This window comes from Poromitra crassiceps (genome assembly GCF_964638095.1).
Source record: "Poromitra crassiceps genome assembly, chromosome: 21".
Lineage (NCBI taxonomy): Eukaryota > Metazoa > Chordata > Actinopteri > Beryciformes > Melamphaidae > Poromitra > Poromitra crassiceps.
The window spans coordinates 12,490,518-12,518,073 of record NC_139638.1 but is presented as its reverse complement, the minus strand read 5'-3'; the positions used below and the strand labels follow the sequence as shown (position 1 = coordinate 12,518,073).

Below are 27,556 nucleotides of genomic sequence, written 5' to 3'. Positions count from 1 at the left end.
CTCCTCCTCCTCCTCACCGCTTTCGGCCACAAAGTGCGTCAGGACACGCAAGGTGGTGCTCTGGTACTGAGCCACACAGCCACTGTCTGTCCTCTCCACCCTGTCTCCTTTATCTCCGCCATCCTTGTCATCGATCACCCTCTCGTACCTGAAGGGAGAGCAGCAAAAGAACAGAGGTAGCAGGGCAAATAAAAGTTGAAAAGACTGGGAATGGAGTCTTCAGGAATACAAAAGATATATATATATATGTAAAGGATAACAATGGTGTAATTCTAGTGTTTTCCTGCGCCATTAATGTCCATAAACAAGCCATCTTGTTTTAATTCTGTATGTCCCCACGAAAGACAGAACGTTGAAGCCATTGCAGTTTCCTTTATACGTACGATGATTAGGATGTCTCATTCTAATCATCTGTCGTGGGACGGCATTAGCTCGGGAGGTAGAGCAGGTCGGCCAATGACTCAAGGGTTGGCGGTTCGAATCCCGCTCCCTCCCAGCTGTTGTCGTTGTGTCCTTGGGCAAGACACTTAACCCTCATTGCCTCGTATGAATGGGTATGAATGTCTATGAATGTTGGTGGCTGCCACGCTTCCGTCAGTCTTCCCCAGGGCAGCTGTGGCTACATCACCCGTAGCTTACCACCACTGGTACGAATGATGTGAATGAATAATGATTCCTGTGAAGCGCTTTGGGTGTCTAGAAAAGCACTATATAAATCCAATCATTATTATTATTATTATTATTATTATAATAGCCTATGTGGGTATTTATATGTTGGTCACAGTTAGGGTACCGAAACAAGGTACCTTGTAAAGAAAGTTCATCCCTGTCAGGAAGCAAATAAAAGTGGCTGTTTAGGTTGACGCAACCAGCAACTTGCAACACATCACATGTATCTGTGAAAATGAGAACAACCGACTGATTGGTTTAGATTTAAACCAATAGAGTGGAGCGTGGAAAGATGGATTTGTCACGTGACCGGGATCTTGTTCTCGCGCAAATCCAGCTGCCTCACAAGGTTAGCGGTGACCAGGTTCTCTATTGTCAACTTTGCTAGCTTGGTTATAGAGGGACATTAGTGGTTTGTCGGTGGATGCTGATGCCTGGGCCCAGGGTTTTATACAGTTTGATAAGTTTGAGAAAATCCAGGGCATGCATAGATGTCAGAGCTGTATGGTATTGTAAGCAATATTTAATATTAATTAACGTTAAAAAAATGTTCTCAGACAATTATTTCTGCATTTGTTGTTTTTGTCTGAACTTTGTGCCCGTCCAAAACAATGGCCCAGATAAGCCATTGACAGTAAAATGTATGTGTCTGCTGCTACATGAAGTCACAGTTATTTCCCCTCATAACATTAACTGTGTGTAAATCAGCCTGGCTATACTGAATTGGGTAATCACTGGAAACAATTGGAACAATTAATTAATTCCTCTATTACTGTATAGTGTAAACGCTAATTAAACTGTTTCAGTGCTACATGCCTTGACCAGAGTTAGGTCCGTTTAATATTATTATTATTATTAATAATAATAATAATAATAATAATAATAATAATAATAAAACGGTTTCAGTGCTACACGCCTTGACCCAGAGTTAGTTCTGTTTGCACTAAATCATAATTACGGTAAGTGTGTGCTTCAGTGATTATCTCTTTCAATGCAACCAGGTTAGGCTATTATTTTTTTCTCATAATCTTTCACTACTGACAAATGTCTGCACATTATTGCACTGTGTCACTTTTGTGCCTCGGGAATTAAGCTCATGCTCTATAAAGCTCTAATTTATTATACATTTCCTATTAAATATAATTTATTATACATTTCCTATTAAATATAACTACCTCATGTTAGACTGGTCCAATGTATTAAATATAACTACCTCATGTTAGACTGGTCCAATGCACTGATTATTATAGCAGCTCCACAGCTGTGCCTGCCTGCACTACATGCCATGCTGCCCAAATGCACACAGTGACTGAATGAGTGATGTGACGAGTCTGACTGTATATTATTCTGTGAGAACTGTCACTCACTGTCCCAGCTCTCCCTATGTGAGCTGTGTTGTCCCGGCTGTGTGTTAATATGTAATGTCTTTAGGAGAGAAGCTACCCGAGGTTTCTGCACCAAAACCACCAAGCCAAATCCTTCTACACTAGCAGTATACCCGTGCAGCGTACCGGGCTGGGCAGCCATTGCGCAGCATCACAAGTTGGAAACCCTCATTAGTGTTTTGCTTGCACCCGTGTTCACCCTGCCTTTTCGACACAAAATGGCCCCCGTGAGAAGGGTCTATTCTGCCATTAGTCGGCCCTAATTTCCTAATTAAAAAATCTGGCTTCGTTAGATCACCCGCAGGGGTGCTCTTTACACTTCCAGAAAGATTCAGCGCGATCGCACGTAAAATGGCATAGCTGTGGCCCAACACAATTTCTGCTCACTGACTCACTGACTCACTCACTGACTCACTCACTGACTCACTCACTCACTCACTGACTCACTAACTCACTCACTGACTCACTGACTCACTAACTCACTCACTGACTCACTAACTCACTCACTGACTCACTGACTCACTGACTCACTCACTGACTCACTCACTCACTGACTCACTAACTCACTCACTGACTCACTGACTCACTGACTCACTAACTCACTCACTGACTCACTGACTCACTGACTCACTAATTCACTCACTGACTCACTCACTGACTCACTCACTGACTCACTGACTTACTCACTGACTCACTCTCTCACTCACTCTCTCACTCTCTCACTCACTCACTCACTCACTCACTGACTCACTGACTTACTCACTGACTCACTCTCTCACTCTCTCTCTCACTCACTCACTCACTGACTCACTCACTCACTCACTGACTCACACACAGAGACTTTCACATTCTTATTATAGTTCTGCTTCTGATACACAATCACTGGACATTTAGTCAGGCCTCGCTCACAGAGTTGGCATGCAGCCTCTCCTCTCTCTCCCCAGAGGGTTTTCAAAGTCCACTTCCCTGGCTGATTCCAACTCCGCTCAGGTGTGCTCCATCAGTAGCTAACGAATGGAGCTCTCCATGCTGCTAAACCTGTGTTGATTGACTCACTAATTAGCATTTTTAGCACATTTAGTTTAGTTTAGTTTATTAAAGGATCCCCATTAGAAGGACATGACTGCACCTCTAATCTTCCTGGGGCCCTAATTACCTAATTACCTGCTCTTTACACACACACACACACACACACACACAGACACACAGACACACACACACACACACACACACACACACACACACACACACACACACACACACACACACACACACACACACACACACACACACACACACACACACACAGGGTACTACTGGCCTTCTCTTATTGGCTGGTCTCTTTCCTCTGTGATATACACCATATACAACCCATTTTGTATCTACCTAAGTTTTAGCTCTTTCAACGAAGCAAATATCTAGTTTGTTGTGCTGGAAATATCTTGTAGTAAGAAAGCCTGGGTTCACAGCTTAGCTTCCTAGAAGCAGCTGTGGTTCACAATAGTTCACTGATCATAAACTTACAGTATATCAACTCATTGTATGCACGGTGTTGTGGACAATGAAACAGTAGCCCTCAATTGATAGTATTCTGTTACATCACCACACGGCCATCTTGGTAGGAAAACAACAGGTGATTGTAATCAATTAACAGGTGATTATAATCAAGTGACACAACCAGCCAATGAGCTGTGTGTATTGTAGCGCTATATTGGTAGGAAGAAGGCTTGTGACATCATGGGAATACTATGGATAGGCTAATTTCACAACAACCTTTTGAGGTGGTAAAGCAGGACATAACGCAGGTATAATCATTAGCATTATAATGAGGGCACCTGTCACTGGAACACCTCAACAGAATGGAAGCATAATTAATGGTATTAGCGTACAGCTGCTTTACTTCCTGCTTTTACCACCTGAAAAGGGTTGCTGTGAAATGGGTCCATAGACCCCTGAAAGACTTAAGTCAATTAAGTCAATTAATTAAGTCAATTAAGATATTTCCCATCTGGTTTTGGCCGGGCCTCACCTCCGGGTGCTGGCGGTAACCGGGACCCTCCAGCCCTTGATCTGGCTGAGCTCGGGGTCGGCCACGTCGATGAGCAGCGGGAGGCGGGGCATCCACACACTCATCTCCAGCTGGCTGCTCAGGAAGCTGTAGGTGAAGGTGAGCCACACGCGGCGCTTCCCCCGCGTCTCTTTCCCGTTCACGTACACATAGTCACAGCGCTCCGACACCTGGACGAGAGAGAGAGAGAGACGAGGGAGAGGGAGAGGAAGAGAGAGAGAGAGAGAGAGAGAGAGAGAGAGAGAGAGAGAGAGAGAGAGACACAAGAGAGATGGTCAGAAAGACATAACTTTAAGGGAAGTTAAGGAACATCTTAACCTATGGTGCTTTGTGGAACCGGGAACTCAGACTTATGAATACATTGACAAGAGATGATATAAGAACTCTAGTTCTTGGTGCATCCCAGAGGCGCACCTGGTGGAAGGTGTACACTTACCACAAAGGCTCACCTGGTGGAAGGTGTACACTTACCACAAAGGCTCACCTGGGTTCCAATCCGACCCGAGGTCCTTTGCTGCATGTCATCCGCTCTTTCTCCCCACCTTTCCTGTCTGCCTAACTGTCCTATCCAATAGACCCTTTTCACAGGGGCCATTTTGTGTCAAAACACTAATGAGGGTTTCCACATTCCAATCATGGAAGTTGGAAACCCACTAATGAGGGTTTCCAAACCCCCCGTGAGAAGGGTCTATAAAGGCAACCCCCCCAACCCCCCAAAAAAGAACTCTAGTTCTTTACAGCGAACCAGTCATAAGGTGTATTCAAGCCTATTCCTAAATGAGAACACAAATATAGTCACAGCGTTTTGTCATTTTGACTCCTTCGAGAAAGAACATCTTTTATTCTTTTGTCCAATTTCTTCACGTTTTTCAGTCAAAACATCTGAATGCTGGATGAATGGAAAGATTTGGCATTGCTTCAATGAAACATTGTCAAGTCTGTTCAGCTGCCGGTGCATGTGTGTGTGTGTGTGTGTGTGTGTGTGTGTGTGTGTGTGTGTGTGTGTGTGTGTGTGTGTGTGTGTGTGTGAGTGTGAGTGTATACCGGTCTATATGAGTCCATGCATGTCATTTATGTGCCTGGCTGCCTGACTTGTGCGTGATGTGTTTTGTGTGTTAATATATACACACACAGGAAATGTAGCTTAATTGGTCGAAAATCCACTTAACAGATGGGGTTGTGAGAAGATACAAACCTGCTTCATCAACCAGAGATCAAAACACTGGCTCAAACCTCGCCGCGTCATGATTGGCTGGATAAAGTACAACTAATCAGCGATCCAATCAGCGAGCAAGGCTCTCAGATGAACGTCCATACATAGACAAATGACATAGCATGAACATCTGAGGCATCTATCATTATCTTCAAAGCACCAGAAACCTCTTCTCCACATCAAACCTTTTTTTCCCTCCGTTTCCCTGCAGAAGTCTGAGGGGACCCAAAAATCTATTTTACAATCTGTCGCCAGTGTTCTGTTTATAATCACTCGCATTTGAATTCATTTGAAGTTTGCATAACATCATAAGCGGGATTGGCACAACTGGTAATTCTGGCACATGTCCGCCGGTACTGGTGGGGGCTAATTGCTTCGTTATAACGAACCAATCGCAAAGAAGACTGGCATCCGTCTCCCCCCGCATAGAACTTGGCAGCTTCGCCCTCAAATGATGTCAGAGCAACCCCTCTCTCTCTCTCTCTCTCTCTCTCCCCGTGGAACAACACTGACAGCTTGGTAACTGTCAGTTCTCTCCTCCCACGCTTCATTCTCTCTCTCACTCTCTCTCTCCTTCACTCTCACTCCATCACTCTTACCCCTCACTACATGTTCTTTCTTGCTGTCATGAGAACAGGTCGCGGCTTTAGAAAAGAAAATCCAATTCGATGGAAATCAAGGAGAGAAAAGTGTCAGAATTCTACAGACTGTCATCGTTTTCTAGGATTGACGTTCACCTAATTAAGTTTCACGCTCTAGTCATCAATTAAATAACGCCGGTGTGGAAAATCCGAAGCCCGCCCAGTGCCATGTGTCATGCGTTTAACTGCCGAACACCAATCTGCTGCCGTGATTACCGTAACGCGATGTGGCGTTATGTGATTGGATCCGTTCGACTGTCGGCACGGAAAGTGCACGTCAAATCACAATGACGTCTTTACACAAACCCACGGCCGTGAACACTCTCAATCTGAGGGGTTGCTTGACTAGAACAACTGCAAATTTGAAGAATCATATACATATTGTTCAAACGAAAATGTAAAAATACTGTATCAAGTCTTTAACTAGCACAATTATCATTAAAATATAATCTCATTGTAACGTCATTCTCCTCATTCCTCAATGTGTCTTTTATCACTTCTCTGTCTGTAAATCTGTCCCTGACATACCTTTTGAGGCCATTTACACCTGGCGTTAACATGCGTTTTCTGTGATCAGATTGCAATCAGATTGTGTTTTATCACTTGAAATGCCAGGTGTAAACGCCCCCAAAACGCATTGAAGAAGGATTGCAATCTGATCAGCCAAACCACCTCCGGAGGTGGTCAGGGATGCATTGTGTACACATTGAACACAAGTGCAAATACAATGTGTCCTCTCAATCTGGATACAGCAACTTTATGCGGATTGAGAGGACAACCATTTCTGCAATCTGATTGCAATCTGATTGCAATCAGATTGCAGAAAACGCATGTTAACGCCAGGTGTAAATGGCCTCTTTGATGCGCTTGACTGTTTCACATGCTAATATTAAAGAAAATGATGGTACAATCATGAAAGAGGACGGTGCAGTAATCCAGACCATAAGGTTGGTATTTTTGTATTTTGAAGTGCAGATTAACACTGGAAGACTAATGCCTCTCTCAGATAGTAAAGGGCTTTAAATGAGTGTGGAACAGCCTAATTGGAGTTAAATCTATTTTTAAATCTTCTGGTGTGGAGTGCCCGTTAGGGAAATCCTAAGTGTAGCTTCGCTCGTGAATCTTGTAATGTGAACAGTCAGATGACAGAGACAGAGTTCAGTTGTTTGCTGTGTGTGTGTGTGTGTGTGTGTGTGTGTGTGTGTGTGTGTGTGTGTGTGTGTGTGTGTGTGTGTGTGTGTGTGTGTGTGTGTGTGTGTGTGTGTGTGTGTGTGTGTGTGTGTGTGTGTGTGTGTGTGTGTGTGTGTGTAATGGACAGTGTTGGGGCTAACATGTTATGCGTTACTGTAATCACATTACATTTGTCTGTAACAAGTAGTGTAAGGCACTATGTTTCCTAAATCCATTAATCACATTACAGTTACTAATCAAACTTAGTTACTATAAAGTAATGTAACGAGTAGTGTAACAAATTACTTTCTCCAGGAGTAATTAAGTAAAGTAAGGCATTACTTTTTAATGTTAGATAAAGGAAATAAAAGCTCACACACTGCAGGGCTCCAAGTTAGTCCATTTATTGCACCGGTAATAACGTTTAACGTTACAGTAGCTCTGCCCTACCCTGGTCTGGATGTGTGTGTGTTTTGATCTCTTTTCACGTATTACTGTTTTAATGTGTAATGTGTAATACATTACTTTTTTGAGTAATGAATATTGGAAATGTAATAAAAAAAAAAAAGATTGTTTCCCCATTTGAAGAAAGTAGTTTGCTTTCACTGCCGCTGAGCAGTAAACTTGGTGTGATGAGCTGCAGATAATGGATGATATATGGGGGTGGGGAAATTGGAAATAGATTTAAAAATTAGTCTGTTTGAGGGGAGTTTCTACGCACACATAGATATACACACACAAGCACACACACACACACACACACACACACAGACACACACACACACACAGACAGACAGACAGACAGACACACACACACACACACACACAGACACACACACACACACACACACACACAGACAGACAGACAGACAGACAGACACACACACACACACACACACACACACACACACACACACACACACACACACACACACACAGACACACACACACACACACAAACTGATGTGAAGAATTCCTCAGAGCAGCCATCCGGAGCGAGTGCTGAAAGAGGCAACTTCACTCCTCATTGACTCTCTTAAGCCTCACCTCCATCTTAGTTCCCTTCTCTGTGTTCGACTCCCTCTGTCTGTTTCTCTCCCGCCCCGACGCTCAAACCTATTCATTTCAAACTATATCTCCAGCTTTCAATCTATATATCTTGCCCCTTTTTAGTTTTCTATATTCTACATCCATCTCCGTCTCACGTTATGAAAGCTCTTACAGGTGAGAACAATAAAGATAATCAATATCTCTGAAAAGGGGGAGCGACGTCTGCGTTGCACAACACATTTGCCATTTTGACTGATCTCTTTAGACCCCTGTTATCAGCATGGACGTGTCATGATGAAAACAAGCACAGATCGATGTCACCACCTCAGCATGGAAACAATTCATTCTTATGTGTTGTTGATATAGTGCTGGCTTAGAATCGCTCACACAGATAAGAAAAGCCGAAATTCAATTCAAAATGTGGCATTATGAGTCTATGACAAGCTGAACCGATAAGTGAGTGAAACTGATTGGATGTTCTGCGTTAGTGTACACGGGTGGGTCAATTTCATATTTATGTTTTCCTCGATCTCCAGAAAAACACAAGAGCTACATTACAAACGGAGAGGCAAAGTGGAACGTCACTTCCTGCTTCAGCACTGTACCAGAGATTTTCATCCGCCGTTTATTTTCCCATAGACATTTCGTAAAAATGCTTATAAAAATATTTTTACTTCGTCAAACCAAACGGTTCAGCTAACGCTATAATCGGGAGAGACCATAGAACATTTCACTTGGACCAAAACTTAAAAAAACATTGAAAAAATATTTTTCTCCAAACCCGCATTTTTTTACGTTTTGGTCCGAGTGAAATGTTATGCGATCTCTCCTGTTTCTAAATATATCTGTACTGTTTGGTTTGAACCGGTAAAACAATTTTTATAAGCATTTTACAAAATGCGTATGGGAAAATAAATGGCGGATGAAAATCTCTAGTACAGTGCTGAAGCAGGAAGTAGGCGGTCACTTTGCCTCTCTATTCACCTTATGTAGCCACGCCCATTTGACCCGGTTGTGTGGTCGTGTCACGACTTCCGGCTAAAAATAAAATAAAATAAAATGGCTGGCTGCTCCAATATCATCTAACTCTGAATTAACTAATAATTTGGCAAATTGTATGTAACATACCAAATAAAAGCAAACGGCAATGTCTAAGAATGCAACGCCATGTAACTGGCTCGTTAAGTCTCGCATTCCAGGGAATTACGTTAATGTCTGTAAGTGGCTCGAGCGCTCGGAGGAGAGAAAACTATCTGAAGCTTTCTTTGTTGGAGCTTGCTTGCTGTGTACCGAGCTCAAAGTAGTAGGCTACGTTCTTTATTTTATCCCCTGCACTGTCCGCGACAAAAACAACTCTCTTATTTTGCGCCGTGACCGCCGGAAGTGTTAAAGTCGAACTGAACCTGTTCGTCACGTGCATAATGAGTCCGTTTCAGACTGAAAACATAGTTTGTCTAAGATGACAGGTTGAGAGGCGGGTCATAGTATCATGTCGATGATTTTATTTGACAATTCTGGGGACTGGATTGGGCTTTGGCCAATCATGGCGTGTTCCACCCCCAAATCGAGTGGGATTCAGCATGTTGTCGTGCTACGCGAGTGGGATCCGCGGAGTACCAGGCAGCCAGCTGCTTCGTGCGGAGGGAGCGGACAATCCGATGAATGGGTGCTGCCCGCCCGCCTGGAATCTCCGAGAGACGACCCCTGACAACCACGCTCTCAAACGGTCTCAAGCGCGCGCCTTTTATGCTATTTCTGTAAATACGATATCCCTGGAATGCGCGTTTTAACGAGCCAGTTACATTTCTTTGCATTCTTAGAGATTATAGTTTTTGTTTGTTGTTCATGTTTCTAATAATTGGCCAGTATGGTTAGTAGCAATTGGTTAGTGGTTAGTAGTTAGTTTATGGGATAGGAATTCTGCCAGATGACAGGCACTAGGCGCCATTTTCTACTTCATTTGGAAGAGAAAATTATCCGGAAATGAAGATTTGATTGACAGCTGCATGTCGTGATATGATTGGTTGAAATGGGGTAGAAATTTGATAGTAGCCTACTGGGTGACGTCAGCAAACTGTAAATTACTGTTATCAATGAAATCTTGAAAAACGAACTTTTGATGTGAAAAAGTGTGAAAAACTAAAGAAATTAGATTGTTGTGATTTGTTTCGCATACATTATTAAATAGGTGCACTGCATACCCAGGTATTTGAACTAAAAGAAAAGAAAAGTCATTCTTGGGTTCAGCTCGACTTTAACAGCACCCGGAAGAATTTGGCCCACTGTAAGGTCTGAACATAAGGTGAATAGCAACAGAAAGAGTGGAGTAGACAGAGGATTTACTGTACACACAGCTCATGGTCTGTGTCATTTGATTGTAATCACCTGGATCACATGTCAATTACCTGCCAAGATGGCCATTTGGCCATGTACATTTGTAACACGTAACAATAAAAGAGGTCGGTGGTTCGATCCCCGCCTCCTCTAGTCTGCATGTCGAAGTGTCCTTGGGCAAGATACTGAACCCCAAATTGCTCCTGATGGTGTGCCAGCACCCTGCGTGGTAGCCTGCCGCCATCGGTGTGTGAATGGGTGAATGTACCTACTGATTGTAAAGTGCTTTGGATAAAAGCGCTATATAAATGCAGGCCATTCACCATTTAACAGAATATTATGAATAGGTACCTTATTATACACTTACACTAATACTAAAACAACTCCAGTTGCCTTAAACACATCACTTAGTGACTATGTCCATTTGCATACATTCACATTTATTGCATTGATTTGGGTTTAGTGGATAATTATCTATTAAGCACACTTAATAATTTTCTACGGATGTGCCTGATCTCTCACCCCGAGGACAATTCGCCTTTTTCACCTTCGCCATTTTGCGTCTAAAAGGCAGGAAGTAACACAGGTGCAAGCAAAACATTATCGAGGGCCCCCGGCACTGGAACACCTAAATGGATAGGGAAGATGGAAACCCTCATTATGTTTTGCGTGCACCAGTGTTACTTCCTGCCTTTTAGACACAAAATGGCTGGTGGTGAAAAAGGCCCATAGGAGGATTAGATGAAGGTGCTTGAACTAATTGGAAAAGACATTGCCTTGTATAATGAAAGGACACATCAAAGCAGTTTTTAGAGGCAAGTTATTACCCAGATCTTGACACAATCTGAAAACGTTTCAAGAGTTGAATTTGAGATCATGACTACGTGCACTAGATGATTTCACTGATTCCTTCCCCCTCTCTGGTTGAAGGTAGGCTGCTCAGTGAAATCACCTGGTGTACTAATCAGTGAACTCAGCTGGTGTAGTGTTGGGTTGGAATGAAAAGGGACTCTCTGGCATCTTTGCCACATGAGTGTTCACCTCTGGATTAGGAACAGCTAGTATCATCACAAGTATAAAGGCATCTTTGATTGAGGTGACGTAAGCCCTTAACCTGGTCAAAGTAAGAACGTTATTAAGATTGAGAACTCTTAACTATTTATTTCAGCCTTGTAATGGATGTTTAGTCATGTTTTGCTGAAAGTCGTAGACATTGTGTTTGACATCTTAAATTCGGTGTGGAGGACGAATTGGACAATTTGTAGCATCTGCCAAGTATTTTTAAGTTGTAAAAAGGAAAACAATTTTAGTATGGTAACTGGAAGAGTTGCAATGAATGTTTTTTAAGAATTATTATTCTTACTGTAGCTCTCATACTGTCTGCTTTTACTTGACTTCTTTTCAACCTGATCATGCACTGTATCATTGTACTGTTTTATGATGTTTTCTTCAACCGTAAAGTTTCGGGACCATGTCTCATGGTGATTTTTACACTATAAATAAAACTGAATTGAATGTAGTGATTTCAAATACACATGATTTCATATTCGAAATGTACAACAAATTCATTGTAACATCTGAAAAGTGACTGCATGTGTAAAGGTCAGCGTTTTGGATGAGTAACGGTGCACTTGTGAACTTTTGTCTTAGTTCACCATGACGCGTGCAGCCTTGGAGATCTGGATCTTCTCAGCAGTGGTCTGCTTGGGGAGAAGCATGCCTCCCATGGATCTGGTTTTAGCCAACAAGGGCTTTGCTTACCGCCTGTACGAGCAATTGGCAGCTCAGCCGGCCTCGCAGGGCAAGAACATCTTCTTCTCGCCGATAAGCGTGACCACCGCCCTGGCTGCCTTGTCTGTGGGGGCCAAGGGGAACACCCACAAGCAGCTTTTCGACGGGCTGGGCTTCAACAGCTCTCTACTGACGCAGACGGACGTCGACCAGGCCTTTCTCATCCTCCTCTCCACCCTCAACGCTGGAGACATGAGTGCAGGAGCTGCTGTGTTCCTGCATAAGACCTTCACGCTGCGGCCTGAGTTTCTGGAGGTCTTGAACAAGTCGTACATTGCAGATGGGGACACTGTTGACTTCACCAAAACCGTGGAGAGTGCCAAGACCATCAACGCGTACGTAAAGCAGAAGACCAGTGGGAAGATTGACAAGCTAGTTGAAAGCCTGGATCCTAGCACGGTCATGTATCTCCTCAGCTACATCTACTACAAAGGTAAGAGGTTGTATGAGATGTGGCATGATGTGTGGACTATCTCTCCATCACATTTTGAGATTGTGCCTTCAAAGAATATGCACTCAGTATTAGGGGTGTCACGAAACACTAATTTCACGATACACGATATTGGGTTCACGATAACGATACAATACGATATTTTAACAATATTCTTTTTAACAAAAGTAAAAAAATATGTATTTATTATTTATTTAACCATGTGAGTCCCGTTGAAATCGAAACGTCTTTTCAAGGGAGCCGGGGGAAAATACTGGAAAAATAGTCTTTCATTTGAAAATATACAAAACAAATGCTGTTTTTGGAAATTGTTATTATAATAACTATAAAACAACATGGAAGATAATGCTTCTCTTGCAATAGAATGTGTCACACTGTCACAAACTAAATGTTTGTTGCATGGTGAAAGAAAAATAAAGTATACAATCTATTTCTTAAGTAACTCATGCTCAATGGTCCCTAAACTTATGTAATCTTATGTACCCCTTGAGCTGTTTTGCCATGCCAGTAGTAGTCTACCCCCTCACTCATGCGTGTTGATTCTGCTAAATTTGTTCTATTATTATTCAGGAGCAATTTTTTTTTTTTTTTTTTTTTTTACGATATCATTTTTTTCTGACGATACGCATATCGTGACGTTTCGATATCGCGTTATATCGTGCGACGAAATATCGTGACACCCCTACTCAGTTTTGTATTTTATTAACCGTCGTTTCTGTCAAATAGGAAAGTGGGAGACTGCATTCGACCCCAGGAACACCACATGGGGGGAGTTCCGTGTTGATGAAAGTAACAAGGTTCAAACTTGCACTGCCTATTCAGACATGCTATTAGATGTATAATGCTGTTGCTAAAAGGAGAGAAGGTCCGCACACTGATCGAGCTCCCATTGACCTTTTATTTAGCCATCCAGCAAACAAGAGTGACGTTTGGAGCACACACGCTCTTCCTCAGACAAGTCTGAGCTCGATCAGTGTGTCGACCTTATCTTTTTATATTTTACCGTTTTTGGTTCCTGCACCTGCTTTATTGTGTTGGATGTGCGCGACTGCCTTTTTTTACTACTTAATACTGTTGCTAGCAATCACTGCCCTATAGACCAGGGCCCCGTTCCAATACCCATACTTCCATACTATTTAGTAGGCAAAAAAAGATTTAGTATGTCCCAATACATAGTATGTCAGATGCAGTATGCCAAGAGTACCAGGATGTTGTACTACATCAGCTCCTATTTCGGAGTATGCATCGATGCATGCTGCTTCAGCCAAACTTCCCCACAATCCTTTGTGCAGCAGGAAGTTATGTCTTCTTCTTCTTCTTCTAATGTTTTATGGCGGTTGGCAAACAACCTTTTGTGCATTACCGCCACCTACTGGAGTTACGTCGCACTGACTGAGCTGCGTGTTCATGAATGAGATAATTAACTTTAAGAAAGCCTTGAAATATGTTAAAAACAAACAAGCATGGTGTGTACCAAAACATGCATATCTTGATTCCTATTTAGATCTCTGACTTAATGTTTTTGCTTTATTTATTTTATTTTGTTTATTTGATTGTCTGTTCCAATTTTGTAAATGTTTAGTCTGAATTTTTTGTATAATGTACTGTTTGTTACTGCCAGACTTTGTTTATTGGAAAAAAAAAAAAAACTCAAATGTGGCGCTGCGGACGTCGGCGGAAGTGAGCAAGAGGTCGGAGTTCAGGAAGCTCACGTGACGACAGATGTAGTGTGTCCCAATAGTATGCATTTTGCATGCATGCTGCACACTACAATCCATACTTTGTGAGGGCAGCGGCAGTACATACTACAAGAAAGAAGTACAAGTATGGGTATTGGAACGGGGCCCAGGGGTTCCCAACCTTTTTGTGCCAAGGAGGTTTTAGTTACATATATATTTACTCACCAGGTGGCGACAAAGGGTGTTTTTGTTTTAACTACAAACATAACTAAACGTCAACTTAACTATGTTTCAACTACCACACACAGCCTATAATAGTATAGCTTATGTTTATAAAACCCCCCTTTTTTTTTGGGACCTGCTCACGGCCCGGTACCAAATGCGTTGCGGCCCGGTACCGTAGACCATACTGACTTTTGTTGGGTTTCATTGTGTATCCTTAATGCCACTTTTCCCTGCAACGCTAAAAATGTCCTGTTCTAGTTGAGATGATGTATCTGGACTGTCCTGTTCTAGGTTCTAGTTGAGATGATGTATCTGGACTGTCCTGTTCTATAGGTTCTATTTGAGATGATGTATCTGGACTGTCCTGTTCTAGGTTCTAGTGGAGATGATGTATCTGGACTGTCATGTTCTAGGTTCTAGTTGAGATGATGTATCTGGACTGTCCTGTTCTATAGGTTCTAGTTGAGATGATGTATCTGGACTGTCATGTTCTATAGGTTCTAGTTGAGATGATGTATCTGGACTGTCATGTTCTAGGTTCTAGTTGAGCTGATATATCTGGACTGTCATGTTCTAGGTTCTAGTTGAGCTGATGTATCTGGACTGTCCTGTTCTATAGGTTCTAGTTGACATGATGTATCTGGACTGTCATGTTCTAGGTTCTAGTTGAGATGATGTATCTGGACTGTCATGTTCTAGGTTCTAGTTGAGATGATGTATCTGGACTGTCCTGTTCTATAGGTTCTAGTTGAGATGATGTATCTGGACTGTCATGTTCTAGGTTCTAGTTGAGCTGATGTATCTGGACTGTCATGTTCTAGGTTCTAGTTGAGCTGATGTATCTGGACTGTCATGTTCTAGGTTCTAGTTGAGATGATGTATCTGGACTGTCCTGTTCTATAGGTTCTAGTTGAGATGATGTATCTGGAGGGGAGCGTTAGTGTGTACTTCGACGAGGAACTTTCCACGTGGGTCCTCAGTCTATCCTTCCACAACGGCCACTTCATGCTGCTTCTGCTGCCTGATGGGGATTTGGCTGGGTTGGAGGACGCCTTCTCCGACGGCAACGTCACCAAATGCCTTAACTCGATCAACTCGATCGAGCCCAGGTTCAAACTTCATTAACAGTATAGACCCTTTTCACGGGGGCCATTTTGTGTACATTTAGTACACACTGAGGGTTTCCAAATTCCACTTGGAATTTGGAAACCCTCATTAGTGTTTTGCCTGCACCTGTGTTTATCCTGCGTTTTCGACACAAAATGGCCCCCGTGAAAAGGGTCTATAGTCCTCTACACGTGCATCATGTTGTAGTTTGTGTCTTAGGAACACTAAGTGATGTTTCATCCGTCAATTGCGGTTTGCAATTTTTTTTTTTCTCTTTTAGTCGAACCGAGGTGTTTCTTCCCAAGTTCTCCATCAAGACCTCCTACTCCCTGAAGGATGTGCTGAGTAAAATGGGAATGACAGACATGTTTGGTGGAGCAGCAGATTTCAGGGGCATTTCAGAGGAGGAGAACCTGGCTGTCTCAAAGGTACAGTAAGGATGGCGAGCCAAAGAGGCAGCTTAAATCTGGATATAGTTTAATGGTGGTGTTGCACACTAGGTCTACACACGCGTTCCTCCTTGACCTCGCTCTGCTGCCTGTCCTCTTGCAGGTGGTGCACCAAGCCACTCTGGCTGTGGATGAGACTGGAGCCACGGCTGCAGCTGCTACAGGAGTTGAGATGGTGCCTATGTCCTTCTCACCGGTCGTGCGGTTCGACCATCCATTTATGGTCCTTCTCATCGACCCCATCACGGACAGCATCCTCTTCATGGGCAAGATTGTCAACCCAACGATCTGAAGAAAACGCCTTAACACTCAAAATCAAACTGTTCAGATATTAAATCCTCACACATTATTCTGTGGTTCCTTGATTATTTTTGTTTTACTTTTTTCAATGTGACAAAGCAAGGTTAAACATTAGGACAGGCATAATACTAGTAGCTACCTTAGAAAAACAATAAGTTTATTAATTGTAATCCTCCATAACATGGATATTTCACTAATCAGCTGCATTTGGCACAACCCTTTTGTAAATCCTATAGTATTTTTCTGCCATATTTTGCTATATATATATATATATAACCCTTGTTGTACATGGAACTCATAACTGAATGACCAGGTTGCTTACTAATAGCCTAAAGTATAATGTTGGTGTAACATCATCTCTATTGCAAAAGGCGCTGCTTGTGTGACTAAAAAATTATAAGACTTTAATCAACCATGTTTTGGACTGGCCTTCAAGTACCATCAGTGTGGTAATTTGTTTTGATTAGGGATGTCACAATATATTGTCCCACGATATATCGCGATATCAAAACGTGACAATATGTAACATTGAGATGAAATCTCATATCGCCCAGAAAAAGAAGCTGAACATGGTGGTTCACTGATCTGCATCTGATTGCATGCTCGCTCTCCTTTTCATTGCTTTGTTTGAACAGACGAGGGACATTACAGACACTGAGGAATGAAAATGGTGAATTTACTCAAATTAGCGTGGAGGATGCCCCCTCAACTTACAAATCGATTGCAAAAAAATATTGTTAAAATAGCGTATTGTATCAACCAACTCCACCGTGAGAGCTGATGTGTGGTGAGCGTTCTGGTGCAAACTGGCCACCGTGCATCACCCAGGTGGGTGCTGCTACACATCGGTGGTGGATGAGTTGAGTTCCCTCCCTCTCCCTCCCCTGATATGTGAAGCGCTTTGAGTGTCTAGAAAGGCGCTATATAAATCTAATTAATTGTTATGTCTACAACATAACTGCCAATTGGTGCCGGCCCTGACCAATTTGGCAAGATTTGACCCGCCCCCGAAGAGCTGCTCATCTAACAAATCCTCACAATTTCTCCTCTCTCCCCCCTCGCAAAATAATGACATAATAGGCCTAGCATGAATAAATTGAGTAGCCTATAAATAAACTAACTTAAACACGTATTCCTGTTTACTTTTGGGGTAATTCAGTGACAAGACACACTTATCAGAAGGCACATGATCATTCAAAAGCAGGTAGGTTATCAGTCTCAAATCCCCTTCTCTTTTCTAAATATGTTCATGGTGGATAAGGCAGCTGGCAGCACTAGGAGGACTATAAGTGAGATAAAGCCTTCATATTGAGAACTGTGCCCAGAGCTTGTATCTGCCGTGAGAGCGCGCGCGCGCACACACACACACACACACACACACACACACACGCACACGCACACGCACACCAGGGCTTGTATCTGCCGTGAGAGCACGCGCACACACGGCCGAACACAATCTCATCCCGGCTTCACCTGCTGGAGATAATAAGCACACGTCTGTTGTCTGACATCGTTAAAACTGTGATAGAGTTAAAGCTTCAAAGGGATACGCCACTTTTTGGGGAGTTTAGCTCATTTGCCATACCCCCCCCCCCCCCCCACACACACACACACATAACCAAGGTACACCAGGCCTTTACCGTCACTGTCCGAGCAGTATGCAGTGAGTATACAGTGAAGTTACTGTAGTAAGTATCGCCTTAGAATGGAGGCCAATGGTACACCCGTTGAAAATAACTAAAAACACATAATAGCGCCAAAATACATGTTGTTGTGCTTCGGGTACTCACCACGAGATGAAATATTAATCCAAATGCGGAAAAATTATATATTTTTTTAAGGTAAATACATAGCCGGAATCTAAACATGGCCGCCAGGCATGCGTGACATACAGCGCATGCACTGTGTACAGCGGAAGCGCTCTTTACAGGCAAACAAGGAAGTAACTCGGTGTGGTGTGATTTACTTCGAAAATGACGTTTCACGTAACTATGAGTTAATATTTCATCTCGTGGATGAGTACCCGAAGCACAACATGTATTTTGGCGCTATTAGATCTGTGTTTTTGGTTATTTTGCACGGGTGTATTGGCCTCCCTTCTAAGGCGATACTTACTAACTTCACAACTGTAGCTCACTGTATACTGCTCAGACAGTGACGGTAAAGGCATGGTGTACCTTGGTTATGTGGGGGGGGGGGGGATATGGCAAATGAGCTAAACCCCCGAAAAAGTGGCGTATCCCTTTAAATATTCACTGTACTAAACTACTGGCAGAATACATTGGGCAGTTGAAATCTCACAGAGATTTGCTGGATTCATTTTGGGTAAGAGTCAGTATATCAAAAAGAAAGACAGTAGTCTCAGGAATGCTTTATATGTTTAGTTCATTTTGTCCTAATGCTTGCCTGAAAATCAGGGCACTGACCACAATATATTGTTCTTATGCAGTTCTTGCTTGCTACATAGAATACAAACAATTCACATCACTTTGCACTATATTTCCTAGTGTAAAGTTCACTGGTTTATTTGGATATACTGTACTGTAGGTTTATTGTTGTACTGTATGATAGTGGTAAAAGCAAATAAATACGACTCAGAAGCTTCAAAACTCTGTTCTGTTTATTGAGCTGTCTTTCCCTATTTACACAAATGTCAATTAATATCAATCCTCCTCTAAGGAATAGAGAACTGGGAAGGGTAAGTAATCGCTAGCTGCTAAATGCAATTTCAAATTTAATAAATATCATTATATTTCCCTGCTGTCCGTCCTGTGCCAGTACAGCAGGTTGGACTCGGAAGCGTTCCAACAGCGCTCGCGTTGCCCAGTCAGTCACCAGGCGTGGATATGGCTTGGCAAGCCATCAAAACAAACCGCCACAGAGTCCGCTGGCGCTGAGTGATGCTACTTCCTGCCCTCAGCTGGTGTGGTTTGACCTCTGACCCCGGTAAAGAGCGCATGCAGACTGGCATGAATCATACAAATCCACTCAGGGTTTAATTATGCCTTGCTGCAGCTGCTTGCTTTACTGCCGCGCTCGTCAACACAGATCAGCAGGAGTCACAAGGAGACAGCGCGAGAAGGAGGAGACGCTCAACAATCAACACTGGAGTGCTAATGGATGAAGTGTTTATATATATATATATATATATATATATATATATATATATATATATATATATATATATATATATAGAGTTAATTTGCAAAAAAAAACAGGTAAACGCCATTCTTAAAATGAACAAACATCTGTTTGATACTCCCTGGAGTGCACATAGAAAACATTGAGGTGATTTATGTGAAAATGATCAGATGAATATGTTTTAGTTATGATTGATCATTTATTTTATTCATTTCCCAAAAATAAATAAATGACAGTATCAATACATCAATATATAAAATAAAATGATAAAATATCCAAACGGAGATATCTGTTTTTGCAAATGAACTCTTCATATACAGTATATATATATATATATATATATATATATATATATATATATATATATATATATATATATATATATATTTCGAGTTGTCTTTGAAAATAAATAGGCTGGGGAGGGGGAGGGGCTATCACTTACTGTTCTCCAGTGTGGGGAGTGGGGAGGGGGAGGGGGAGGGGTTAGCCTACCGAGGTCAGCGTCCCAATGTGTGGTACTCAGTGGATAATTAAACCCGTGGGGAGGGCTGCCTCTTTTTCCTCACTGGCATGCGTTGTGAAGGAGCTACACAAAAAGACACACACACACACACACACACACACACAGACACACACACACACACACACACACATACACAGACACGCACACACACACACACACACACACACACTGCACGTACACAAACTCAGCTCCTCAGCGTGATAGCACAGACACACTGGCGTCATGAAGGCTATTCTTACTCTCTCATGCATGCTCGAAAACAACCCCATTCCTCTTTCCCATTAGCAGAATATAATAGGCCAGCGATGAAGGAAGGATGTTCACTAAAGCCACAGTAACAAGCTCACTCTATCTCCACCTGCAAAGAGCACTTGGGACAACATACACTCAAGAGCAGATACTCATTATGAACATCGGTATGGTCTCACAAAACGACAAAATTAAGAAATATGTCACTTTCACGCACGTTGACGATCAGTGTTGGGGGTAACTCATTACAAAAGTAACATATTACATGTAATATATTACTTTTAGTAGTAACTCAGTAATATAACTTATTACTTATGGGATTTCAGTAATATTATACCAGTTACTTTGTCAAGTAACTCAAGTTACAAATTGAGTTACATTTTATTAAATCAAAGCACATATTTAAAAAAGATACAATCATTTCCTAATCAAACTGTGTGTTTTTATGCAAATAAACACTATAGATGACAATAACAAAGGAAAAGAATAACATTTAGAATTTTGTATTGTTTACCACTGACTTCAAGGCGGTTGAAATTATTTTTCGGGATGGTTCCGGGGCGGCGATGTCATTCTGCTGCTGCTGTTGTTTTGGTAAAAGTAATGCAAAAGTAATGTAATAAGTAACTCTACACAGAAAGTAACATTGTAAAGTAACGTATTACTTTCAAATGAAAGTAACTAGTAATATGGAGTATATTACATTATGAAAGTAACTTGTCCAACACTGTTGACGATATCACGTGGGAGCGTTGCCTAGCAACAACGAAACGGGCGAAGGAAACTTTTCTGTGCTGTCTTTGTTGTTTAGGTAGACCGACGAGAGAGCGCCTCATCTGAGGGACACGCTGCTGCCAGCTTCTGGATGCTCCTCTGACCTCAAAGGGCTGACCAGAGAATGTGTGGGTTCCTGCCTGCTCTATCGTGCAGCGTTTGATGGACAAAATGAACATATCCAACCAACTTTCTTTCCGGAATCTTGGCTCCTCATATCAGACACAGTTTACAGTTAGATGCCGGGTTAGGAGATGATCAGAGAGCACAGAGACTTGCGGAGGAGTCACTGGTCCATAACTTTTTGAAAATGCGCTGCTCTCTCGCTGAAAAGATTGCTCATATTATGTAGCTGCCAGTCTTTTCTTCTCCCAGACAATTTGCTCACTCCACGCTTGCTAGAAGATGCTGTGGAACTGACCTCCCTGGAGCCACTGGGAGAGCAGATTCCCAATAACAATTAAGATCAACTCGGATTGTTATTATTTCTGTCTTACAGTATTACAGAGATGTTATTTGCACAATCTTGCACTACTCACAATGCCTACATGGGTCTTTGTGCACTATGCCAGTTGTCATGTTTAGGGGTGCACCAATCGATCGGCAAGCAATCTGTATCGGCCGATATTGACCTCAAATATGCGATCGGCGATCGGCAATTTTTTCATATAATTTTTTTTTTTTAATTAAAAAAAAAGCCCTATCACTAATCAGGCTTTCCAACGATATAAAATACAATGCCAATTGGTATTATTAAAGGGGAGAAATAATCAACCTAAAATAACGTTTCCAAACTTTCTTTGAGGAGTTTATCGGTGATCGGTGATCGGTCGATGATCGGTTGGGCAGATATTTCCCATAGGCCATCGGCAATCGGTGGCAAAAAACGTGATCGGTGCACCCCTAGTCATGTTATGTCCATGCTCATGTCATAATGTGACCTGCTCTGATAAAATCAGCCCGATGCAGTGTTGCCAGATAGTAAATGTTGAATTATTGTGTCAAAATTATCGTTTTTGGAGGTCAATTATCGTACGCCCCCCACCCCCTCCCTAATTGGAGCAAAAACAAAAAATAATGACGGGGGGAAATCAAAATTTTTTGCTCCAACTAAAATGTTTTATGGTCGCTCACGATTCGGTAGGTCACGGGTTGGCTTGGTTCCAGCTTTACAACTCGTTATACAATGATTTTTCAAAATCTCTATGGAGAAAATGAATGAATGGGAAACTCACTTCTGGGGCAAAAGATGTCACGTGACTGTTCAGTTCTATAAACAGATGAGACGTAGGATTAGATTGATTACAACTGTGTCACAAAATGATCAAATTAGCGTACATTTGGGGGATTTGGGGATTCTTGATCGTACATTGTACAGAGGTCGAAATTATCGTACAAATACGACAATTATCGTACGTCTGTAATCATCAGTCCAAAATGTACATTCATTAAAGAAAACCATGCTCTTTAAGTCCAGGTCTGAAATGGACCCTTAGTGATTTAATGCTGATTATGTAACTAGGGATGATACTGTCTTACAAAAGCATGTACAGAAGAAATCAGTGAATACAGTAGGGCAAAACCATACATACTTAAAAACTGTTTTGGCTGTCTGTCAACCTAAAACAACACAAGACAAAACGTTCACAAAACCAATCAACAGTGGCACAGCTGAATACCTGAATAGTAGAAACATGTTTCCAGCTGATTTTCTTTGCAGAATTGATGGGCTGCTCACTCCAGGAAAGATCCACTTAAAGAGCTCACTACTGAAGGCCAGGAAAAAGATCCAGGGTCATATTTTGCTGATGGAAATTCTGCACCTGCTTCCTCGACTGTTGTGCACAGACCACTCGTACGCCACGACAACCTTTTATTCCTTCTGCTCAGCCGCTGACGCAGCACTCCAACGTGCTGACCATGAAACAAGGAGGCAACAGAGACAAATAGGGGACGGGGTCAAATCAAAGGGGAAGTGCTGCACACACTCACCTTGACAACCTCTTCATCTGTTGACTTGCACTCCACTGACTCTGTGACATCAGACACGGCTCCATCTGTTGCCACGGTGACCACTTTGACTGGCACGGCCACCGTTCGCCCGGTCAGGACGGCCGTGTTGAGGATCTCCGTGTCCTGTAAAGGGAGAACACATAGAGGCCATTTACACCTGGCGTTAACATGCGTTTTCTGCCATCAGATTGCAATCTGATTGCAATCTGATTGCAGAAATGGTTGCCCTCTCAATCCGCATTAAGTTGCTCTATCCAGATTGAGAGGACACATTGCATTTACACTTGTGTTCAATGTGTACACAATGCATCCCTGACCACCTCCGTTGGTGGTTTGGACGATCAGATTGCAATCCTTCTTCAATGCGTTTTGGGGGTGTTTACACCTGTACTTTCAAGTGATAAAACACAATCTGATTGCAATCTGATCACAGAAAACGCATGTTAACGCCAGGTGTTAATGGCCTCAAAAAGTGACTTGTAGAACTAACCCGATTACTGTTTTGGAATGTCGCATTTTGACTGAAGAACGTGCGTAGCCTCTGAAAGGGTACCCTAACTAATGGATATTGGTGGGGAAATAAAGATTAATATTTATTTCTTCAAAACCTCACAAACTGGCATTTAAATACCGATCGCACACGAAGGGGTGAGATGAGAACAAAGGCGGTGCTTACCATCGGACTCATTTCTCCATTTGACACGTGTTCACTGTTGAGGTCCTAACTTATCTGTTCTGCCCTAACATTATGTAATTATGAACAATGTTCACCAATCAATCATCATTATGAGCAGTCCACCAACCCCACTAAAATGTCTCAGTCTGTGAGGCTTTTAAATAGAGCTGCCAAACTCAGTGCCGGTCAAGAATTGAGAAATTAGAATAATGTCTCAAATGTTATTTGCATATCTTTTGATTGGACAAAACAAATTAACTTTGTCCATTCGATACATGTCCCTCAATGCCTAATATAATATACATAGCTTAATTTAAAGCCGTATACAACATACGAATCAGACGCTTTGTAACCTGTGTGGCATGTTCAGCAAAATAATTAATGTTGGTTATTATGCCAAACTGTTTTGACGCAGAGGCGTAGTGGAGGGTAAACACAAGTAAACAGTTTAGCCACCTCTTTGAAATGAGGCAGACAGTTTACTCTCTCACCTATTTTCAGATCAACTGTATCAGTCAATGATACAGTTCTGTATTTACCACTTCACCCCTGACAGCTGACACTATAAGCCAGTGATACTCAACTTGCGGCCCGCGGGCCACATGCGGCCCGCGGGCGACCCCTGCGTGGCCCGCGATGGAATTGCAAAACTTTTTTTTTTTTTTTTTTACAGTGCACCTGAACGCAACATGCAAGATACCTGCTGAATAAGTGTCCAAATGTTCATGTCATTCTGGCCAATACTCCACTTCTGTTATATGGAATATCTTTCACTAATCTATGATTTAGCTGCTAAATTCTCAAATACTGCCGTCTGCTCGCTACCCAGGCACTTATGTATGTACTTCACCTAACTAACTTAACCTAACTATTACTAACTATCCGGTGTGCGCAACATTGTCTCAGACTAAACTCCGGCTGACACCGCAAAAACCTACAATCCGCGACAGAAAAATGTATATTGTTCGTTTATTAACTGGCCCCTGGCCTTCTATCATTTCACGAAAGTGGCCCCCGGGCAAAGCAAGTTGAGTATCCCTGCTATAAGCGATATGCAGCCTGCTTATATTGAGCAAATTATTCCTATCTTACAGTGGACCGGGATTACAGCACAATCCTTTCAGTCTTATTTACACGTATTCCCAGGAACTAATTGAATTTCATGCCAACGTATGAAACAGTTGATAACAAGAGCGTTATGTCAAATTGCATGCGTTCAATCGTGATCACAAGATACACTTGAGAATGCAGCGCCTCAGCAAGGAGATTATCAGATCAATTAAGACAAGGCCTGCTAATCCCCCAGCTCTGTGTGTGCTGCTGGGTGTATAGAGGATTTACTGGAGCAGCTCTGTGTGTGCTGCTGGGTGTACAGAGGATAGGCTCTGTGTGTGCTGCTGGGTGTACAGAGGATAGGCTCTGTGTGTGCTGCTGGGTGTACAGAGGATAGGCTCTGTGTGTGCTGCTGGGTGTATAGAGGATTTACTGGAGCAGCTCTGTGTGTGCTGCTGGGTGTACAGAGGATAGGCTCTGTGTGTGCTGCTGGGTGTACAGAGGATAGGCTCTGTGTGTGCTGCTGGGTGTATAGAGGATTTACTGGAGCAGCTCTGTGTGTGCTGCTGGGTGTACAGAGGATAGGCTCTGTGTGTGCTGCTGGGTGTATAGAGGATAAGCTCTGTGTGTGCTGCTGGGTGTACAGAGGATAAGCTCTGTGTGTGCTGCTGGGTGTATAGAGGATAGGCTCTGTGTGTGCTGGGTGTATAGAGGATAAGCTCTGTGTGTGTGCTGGGTGTATAGAGGATAAGCTCTGTGTGTGTGCTGCTGGGTGTATAGAGGATAAGCTCTGTGTGTGTGCTGGGTGTATAGAGGATAAGCTCTGTGTGTGCTGCTGGGTGTATAGAGGATAAGCTCTGTGTGTGTGCTGCTGGGTGTACAGAGGATCAGCTCTGTGTGTGCTGGGTGTATAGAGGATAAGCTCTGTGTGTGCTGGGTGTATAGAGGATAAGCTCTGTGTGTGCTGCTGGGTGTACAGAGGATCAGCTCTGTGTGTGCTGCTGGGTGTACAGAGGATAAGCTCTGTGTGTGTGTGCTGGGTGTACAGAGGATAAGCTCTGTGTGTGCTGCTGGGTGTATAGAGGATAAGCTCTGTGTGTGTGTGTGTGCTGGGTGTACAGAGGATACGCTCTGTGTGTGCTGCTGGGTGTACAGAGGATAAGCTCTGTGTGTGCTGCTGGGTGTACAGAGGATAAGCTCTGTGTGTGCTGCTGGGTGTATAGAGGATAAGCTCTGTGTGTGTGCTGGGTGTATAGAGGATAAGCTCTGTGTGTGTGCTGGGTGTATAGAGGATAAGCTCTGTGTGTGCTGCTGGGTGTATAGAGGATAAGCTCTGTGTGTGTGCTGGGTGTATAGAGGATAAGCTCTGTGTGTGTGCTGGGTGTACAGAGGATAAGCTCTGTGTGTGCTGCTGGGTGTACAGAGGATAAGCTCTGTGTGTGCTGCTGGGTGTACAGAGGATAAGCTCTGTGTGTGCTGCTGGGTGTACAGAGGATAAGCTCTGTGTGTGCTGCTGGGTGTACAGAGGATAAGCTCTGTGTGTGCTGCTGGGTGTACAGAGGATAAGCTCTGTGTGTGCTGCTGGGTGTACAGAGGATAAGCTCTGTGTGTGCTGCTGGGTGTACAGAGGATAAGCTCTGTGTGTGCTGCTGGGTGTATAGAGGATAAGCTCTGTGTGTGCTGCTGGGTGTATAGAGGATAAGCTCTGTGTGTGCTGCTGGGTGTATAGAGGATAAGCTCTGTGTGTGCTGCTGGGTGTACAGAGGATAAGTTATGTGTGTGCTGGGTGTATAGAGGATAAGCTCTGTGTGTGCTGCTGGGTGTACAGAGGATTTACTGTAGCTCTGGATTCTGCTCATCACGGCTTCGTTTATAAAAGGAGGCTAAGAGGCCTAAACCTTTGACAGCAAGAAGGTCCCAGGTTCGAACCCCGGTCCGTCCCAGGTCCTTTCTGTGTGGAGTTCGCATGTTCTCCCCATGTCCGTGTGGCAGTTTCCTCCCACCACCTAAAGACATGTATGTTAGGGTTGATACTCCTGTCAGTGCTCCTGACCAAGGCACTGGCAAAAAGAACTGGAGTTGGTCCCCGGGCGCTGCACTGCGGCTGCCCACTGCTCCTGGTTCTAGGAAGGTTCCTAGTAGAGGATGGGTCAAATGCAGAGGATGAATTTCCCCATGGGGATAAATAAAGGAGAACTTAACTTAACTTAACTTTGAAAGGCAAAGACAGCTCTCCAGACGGCTCTTTGTTCATCACAACTGAGAGCTCTCAGTTTGCTTGGTTTCTCCCCCCTGCCCACTCCTTTACAGATAACATTATTTAAAACTCAACTGGAGATAACGGCTTTTCAAGCCTATTAATAAGAGGACCTCTCTCCACCCTCTCTCTCTCCCCCCTATTTTTCTCTCCCTCTCTCTTTGTCGGATTGCTCTCTTTCACATCTGTTTGGGAGTCAGTTCATCCAGATGTGCACGACTCTCCACGTACTGTAGATCAACTTTAAGGGAAGGGAACAGGTTAGTTCTTTATCCTTCTCAATTGAAGACAGCAATTTTTTTTTTTTACTATTGAATACATTTATTTCTCCTATTTGT

The 27,556-nt window shown here is 42.9% G+C and overlaps 1 protein-coding gene and 1 pseudogene across 2 annotated transcripts in view; one reads left to right on the top strand and one right to left on the bottom strand.

The window, feature by feature from the left end:
* LOC310795253 (transmembrane protein 132C-like) overlaps positions 1-27,556 on the bottom strand; it is a 202,367-nt pseudogene that overhangs the window by 18,728 nt on the left and 156,083 nt on the right. Inside the window, exons 5-7 of the transcript in view lie at positions 23,212-23,355; positions 4,084-4,292; positions 1-148 (exon numbers count right to left, since the gene is read on the bottom strand). The exon at positions 1-148 is cut by the window's left edge and continues 159 nt beyond it. The product of the transcript in view is annotated as a transmembrane protein 132C-like (transcript). The remainder of the gene's footprint in view (positions 149-4,083; positions 4,293-23,211; positions 23,356-27,556) is intronic.
* LOC310795660 (alpha-1-antiproteinase-like) lies at positions 12,187-16,524 on the top strand (the record flags this gene model as incomplete). The annotated part of the gene is made up of 5 exons (XM_083657741.1): positions 12,187-12,754; positions 13,499-13,569; positions 15,580-15,785; positions 16,064-16,211; positions 16,336-16,524. 5 exons carry the CDS (start codon positions 12,187-12,189, stop codon positions 16,522-16,524), a joined length of 1,182 nt encoding a protein of 393 aa, XP_083513867.1.